At 34.1% G+C, this 6490-nt stretch overlaps 1 protein-coding gene across 1 annotated transcript; it reads right to left on the reverse strand.

Moving 5' to 3' along the window:
• Positions 1-2065: 2065 nt before the first annotated feature.
• On the reverse strand, positions 2066-4933 carry LOC131047766 (protein VACUOLELESS GAMETOPHYTES). Its single transcript, XM_057981557.2, has 2 exons — positions 4575-4933; positions 2066-3102 (listed from the first exon to the last, which is right to left on the reverse strand). The coding sequence occupies exons 1-2, from the start codon at positions 4715-4717 to the stop codon at positions 2499-2501; spliced, it is 747 nt and encodes a 248-aa protein (XP_057837540.1). The 5' UTR covers positions 4718-4933; the 3' UTR covers positions 2066-2498.
• Between the last annotated feature and the right edge of the window lie 1557 nt (positions 4934-6490).

Here is a 6490-nt window from a genome sequence, read left to right on the forward strand (position 1 = left end):
TGTTTTGAATGTATTGTCAAAATTTAGATTGAATATGCAAAGAGATAGGAAAGGAAATCGACACATCCAGGAGAACACAAACCCGAATAGTTAATTCAAAGAATTCAAAGGGTTTGAGATCATGTTTCAATAAGATACAATTTTATTTGCCAGAATTAGGGCACCAAAGATGGGTATACAACACATAACCCTCAAGAAACCATGCTTTAGACCTATGCACTACATCTCTATAAACCTTGGAGTCAAATATTACAATAAAAGACCCTTCCCCTCCACCAATATAAAATATTTGTAGAACCCAATATTTGTAATCACATAAGAAAGTTAATATTACAAGGTTTCTTCACCTTGTTTTCTCAACAAACTAACGCATGAAATTTTATAGGTAAATAATTTATGGCACTACAATAAGATTGCTACAGCAATTTGAATCCAACTATGTACAAATTTTTTATTATAAGTTTAACATATTTGATAGCATTTGGGCCTTAGATATTGTATGTAGCAATTGTGATTTTTAAATTTGGAGACTCTAAAGAACAAACATTGGCAAGCAAGTAAGATAATTGTGTGATATGTGAATGACACCAAAGGATATGTTATTTGGTTTATAATAACAATAGAGTTCAGGTGGTTGAATACAAGCATAATAATTGAGAAGGAAGTATAGATGATAGAAAGTGCACATTGATATATGTGTTACACTTGGGTTCAGGAGTCATTTCATGGGCTTCTAGGAAATAAATCATAGTCTTTTTTCTATAACTAAGGCTGAGTATATAGCAACAAATGCAATAACATGTCAAGATATTTGGCTATAGAGAGTCTTAGTTTATTTGAAAGAAAACTAAGAGGATTGTAGAACTATATTTTGTAATATAGTATGATCAATAGATTTGACAAATATTCCAATCATTCATACATGAAGTGAGCACAATGATATCAAATATTAATTCATAAGAGACTTGGTTTAAAAATGTTTAGATAAAACTCAAGTATTGTAGATCTAGGTGACAAATTGCAAACATTTATAAAAGGGCATCTAGTAGGGACAATTTTGAGTGCCTTGAAGTAGTTTGGTCATTATAGATATAGTTTTAGATCTAAACTAAGGTCTTCTTAGCATTTTTATCCACTACTTCCCCTTGACATCACAACACAAATTAATTTGTTGGAAGAGAATTTTATTTTGTAGGTGAATTTATGTATTTCAACATGAAAAGGAATCTTAGCAGGAGCAGCAAAAGACAGAAATGAACAATGTTTGTACAATGAGAAGACAAAGAAAATAGCTTTTTTGGGCAAAGGAGAGAGTGTTTCTTGTAGCAACATTATAATTTGTGAAAAGAGTGCAATGTAGCACTAGGCAGCTCTAACATAAGAGGAAGATAGCAAGTTGCCCTAGAAAGAACAGGGAGTTCAATGCAGCTCTAGAAAGTTGTAGAAATCAATTGTAGTTGCAGCTCCAAATTCTTGTAGAAATTTTATTTGTAGCCGATTTGTAATCTGAATTATTAGAAATCTTTGTAAATGATGTTATGAACGAGTTATATTGAAAAGGTACTATGTTTATGTTTGTGTGAGTTTTATTTGAGTATTCAATTTTCATTAGTCACACTGTCGAAACCATATGTATAGTCAATAAGAAAAAAGAAAAAATCAAATTCTATATTAACATGCACCTAATTGTGCTTCTAATACAAGACGTACATACCCTACACCCTGCAGGAATTGAATGCATGACCTCTCTTTCAATAATTAAAATTATCCACCATTAAACCAACTCAGATGTACACCCCTCAGATGTACACCCCTTATTGTTTTTGTAGTTTTCCAATTGGTTTGCACCCATACACTGCCATATAATTTTTGTCTATTTATCTCGAGATAAAGTTTGCAGTAATAGATGACCATACAAACTTTGAGCTTTTACTCGAGCAGAATAGCATTTTGACAATCGCTTGAGAAGCAATACGTGTCATATAACTTTTGTCCGTTCCTTTCAGAATAAAGTTTGCAGTCAAACATGGCCACATAAAATGATGGCAGTCCTCATCGCACAAGATGATCCAGAAATACTTTGAAAAATAAAATTTTATTCTAGAAAAATAAATATTTGCCATTAACATGGCAATACACGCGTGATGATATTCCAACAAGATAAGCTACCTTAGCTATCTTCAGAAATCATCTAAATTTGAATAACCAAGCCAATGATTACTGATCAGAAACACCAACAACAAACAGTATACAAATATTTAAGACACAGCTCTCAGATGTTGGAATATATAACGATGATCTGGCTATGAAGACCTCACTGTAAGCTTTCTAGGCAGATTTTTGTTCTGTTCCGAAGCGTTGATTACAGCAGTTGAAGACATTAGCACTAGAATATCCTAGGTTTCTATTTTTATCTGGTCGCTGGTTTTACAGAGATACAAATATATATACTCGTGACACAATTCTCAAACAACATTAAGCAAAGCAAACGAAAGAAACTAATGTGCCCCATGTTTAGCACCATCATCTGTGATGGGAAGAACCACCTCACGGCTAATAGTATCCACAATGGCATCCGCAACACCTTCGCCCAGTCCTTCGACAAGACCATCCACAAAGATCTGAACAACCTGAGAAGCATAACGAGCAGCCCTACCAACCTTGCTCAGCTTGGGCGGCACAGTGAATCCCTGCTGCTCGAGCCCATTTATCACTCCTTTTGCACAGAGAGCATGGAGATAGAAGTCACAGGGAGCGCAGTAATATACCCATGTGGTGCCCTTTTTGTTGCAGACATTGCAGGTGTAAGGAGAGCTTCCAGCAATAGGGGACCCGGCTAAGAGCTTGAGGGAATGCTGAGGATGCTCTTTGATGATGAGGTCTGGAGGGAGCTGCGAACAGCAAGGGTGAATGTTGAAAGAGCAGGTGGGGCACCGAAAGGCGAAGCCCTTGGTGGCCTTTCCACATATCTCGCATTTCGAGTTTTTCAGGCCGCCTGGTTTGTTCTGGAAAAGGACCTGGTGGTTACTGTGGTATGGGTGGGAGGATGTTTGTGGTGCCTTGGCGCAGAATTCGTGCATACTGAAGTTGCACTGATCGCACCTGTGTCGAACAAATTGTGTATGTCATTTTTTTACATGAATTCAAAAATTCTTTCTTTAAACTAATAAAACATAAATTTAAACCTCCTTTTCTATAAATACAAAATAATTATCAGATTTTTTTTAATAACATGAGCTCTAAATTAGACATCTTAGATTATTCCAACTTGAAATGCGTACATCTAAGATGACATCAATTCAAATGTAAAAATAGTAAATTGTTCATAATATGTCTAAAAATGTATTTGATTAATAAATTTCTTATAACCAACATTTATTTAAAATGATTTCTTTTTTGTCTATTTTATTTCATATTTTGTAGTCATATTATAACTTTGTTATTAATATAAAAGACAGAAAATAAATGATTAGTTTTTCTCCCTATTGATTCGTTCTTTCCATTATCTAACATCTATTATTATGAAAATACTTTATAGGTTACACCTTTTTAAAATGTTAACTGATTCCTTTTCTTCAAATGACCAACCTTTATTATGGGAATCCTAAATGTGCAAGCAATCTATTTTGAAAATAACTCAATTAAAATTAATTTTTTTTAGAACAATATTCTTGTTGACCATTAGTAAAAGTGAAGCAGCAATGAAATCATAAAGAAGATAAAGCTACTTGCACTAGCTAATTGGCAAAACTTCTACTCAGATCATAAGAACAAGAAGCCCTTCTAAAGTTTATATTGATTGAAGAAATTCAATCTCACCCAATCCTTGTTCAACACACCTGATCTTCCACTTGAGAAAGTTCCTTATGCTTATAATACTTCTACAAATGGATCTAGCGCAGAAAACACTGTACACTTGTCAATCTTCACACATATCACTTAAACTGCTTTTTCTTCTAGCTTGAACATTTTGCAGTTAAGAAGTTGGAGTTTTTATGGAAAAAGTAAAACATCTTTCTGATAAAGGCCAATCTATCTGACCTACATACCTACCTTCTATGACTCTTTTTAAAGGAATGTCTAAGGGTTAAAGATTCATAATGCATACTTTAATTGCTCATTAACAACACTTTCGTAGTCTATTTAATTATTTATACTTCCTATTCCACAAATTCTTCACTTGATTCATCCTTATTTCAACTTCCCTTGAAGACTCAACTCCAGGCCATTCTATGAAAATAATATAATATGAACAACAAATTGTAAACAACGATCAGTGCGAAGTTCTCCGTGCTTTTCTTTCACAAATTCAACATTTACGCAAGCTGAAACATAGTACCCATAACGAACAACATAAAACTAAAAGCCTCTATTATTCATGATAGAAAGAACATTTGACAACAATCCCAATTACTCATGATAGAAAGAACATTTGACAACAATCCCACGAAATATAAATAAAGAAGTTATGCCTATACTGACATAAAACCCTTAACTCCCAAACCATACAAATGACTGCTGAACCCTTTGATGTTTAAGAATACAACGAAACTAAAGAAATCATAATGCTAAACCTGTATCTGACTCCAGCTCCATATTCCTTGCACGCACCGCAGGCGTAGAGTAATTGCTCAAACGTGAGATTTAAAGGATGTTGTGGATGACTGACATGCTGAATCTCCTCCCCTATTTTAGGCACAATTTGCGGAGTTGCCATCAAGCCTGAAAAAATCTTACTCAAACCTTTCAAAAACTAATAATCCCAGCTCAATTCTTCCCTCAGACTCGACAATTCTTATAACAATCCCTTATCTGCAGCCCTTTTATCATGAAGGGCCGAAATTCTAGATCTCTTCACAATGGTATTATCTAAACCGCCTTGCGATCAACGCTTTCAGAGTCATCTCATATAAAAAGAAAAGTCTAGCTTGCTCGGCAATCCTTATCTCTTAGATTATCGCACAAGATACATATTTTGTGAACAGGAATACTTTGGTTTACTTTTACATTAAGCAACCTAACGGGCTTGCCATTTTTTTCTAACATTCCCAGTGCAGGATGATGGACAGGGTATTTTCCGGCTTTTTGACTTGTCGAATCAAATCAGGGATCTCCTGTATTGATCTCTCATAATCTTATTCGATGCAGTTTCAATTGTTCACTAACTAATACTAATCTCTACCATGGTTTGATCCCAACAAATTCGAATGCATAAATGTACCGGCATGTCATATGTCTTTTACCAACTAATTGATGCATCAAACATTACTTGCACACAAACGATACTTTTCACATCTATCTAGGTATAGAGATGGATATGTGGGTACAGGAAAGATTATAGATTATATATTTCATGTAGATTTCAACCATTGTGTTAAATTACAGCTAAAACCATGATGCATTATTAATAACTTTTTGGCAATTTTAATTGGGCATATGTTTAACAACCAAATTCAGATAGTCATCTCTCCTCGCCATTCTTTAAGTTGGTGGCTCCCCTTGGATTCTCTGAATAAATTAGATAAAATATAACAGCACATGGGTAAGTGTTAGCTTTTGTTCTTAAAGTCGCTGAAAGAATCCAGAGAAATTTCACAAAAGAAAAGTAGAGCATCTCTTTTGTGGTCCTCAATTCTAATGGTAAGTGGATAGGCTTTGCTTTTCTCTGCACAAATAATTAGTTTGCTTCACTAATAAGATTGCATTGAAATCAACAGTACGATGTCTTTGTGGGGCTTATTTGCTACGGACACCATATTACTCATTCAAAAAGCGAAAAAGGAAGAAAAAAATAAACTGTCTTTTCATTTGTTTCAAGCCCCACCGATTCGCGAACGGCATGGGGTGAATATTTCTGATAAAAAATGAAAAGAGAGATTCGCAGGTTACGCTCAAGCTTTAAATTATTATAAGCTAAGGGTAATGTCTAAAGTTGGTTAAAATGTCAAGGAAACGTAAGCTTTAGAAATTATTAAATAATAAGAAACTGTCAGATGTGAGTGCTTGTCTAGTAGGCGGGTCCTTTTTCTTTTTCATTTATTAGTTTCTGCCATACCATGGAATAGGCAGGTCATATTTTAAAAATTTTATTGTATAGTCTTTTTAATAAAATATTATATTTTTCGTATTTGTTTTATGGCATTTTTTTTTTTGATTGGTAATTGGCCGAAGTCTGAATAGCTTTTGACTGGAGCTATGAACCAGTGGGCCCCATCGTTCCATTAGATTGACCCCAAAACCTTCCCCATCCTATGGAAGGCCAAGAGCCACAACTTAGAATTCTACTTCAGATGTCCCTATTGGGAATTGAACTTGGGTCTCCACAGTGAGAACCCAATGTTTTAGCCAATTAAGCTCAACCCCTTGGACATTTTATAGCAATATTATTAACATAATTATAATTTCTAAATGTTATGTAAAATAATTTAAAAATATATTAATATGTGTAATTTAAAAAATGTACAATTAATGTTTTTGATTAAGATAAAAT

This window comes from Cryptomeria japonica, chromosome 4 (genome assembly GCF_030272615.1).
Source record: "Cryptomeria japonica chromosome 4, Sugi_1.0, whole genome shotgun sequence".
In the NCBI taxonomy this organism is placed as follows: Eukaryota; Viridiplantae; Streptophyta; class Pinopsida; order Cupressales; family Cupressaceae; genus Cryptomeria; species Cryptomeria japonica.

Coding starts and splice junctions, on each gene's coding strand:
- LOC131047766 (XM_057981557.2), bottom strand. CDS start 4,717: ATGGCAACTCCGCAAATTGTGCCTAAAATAGGGGAGGAGATTCAGCAT. Junction 3,103..4,574: donor GGAGCTGGAGTCAGATACAG/GTTTAGCATTAT, acceptor TGTTCGACACAG/GTGCGATCAGTGCAACTTCA.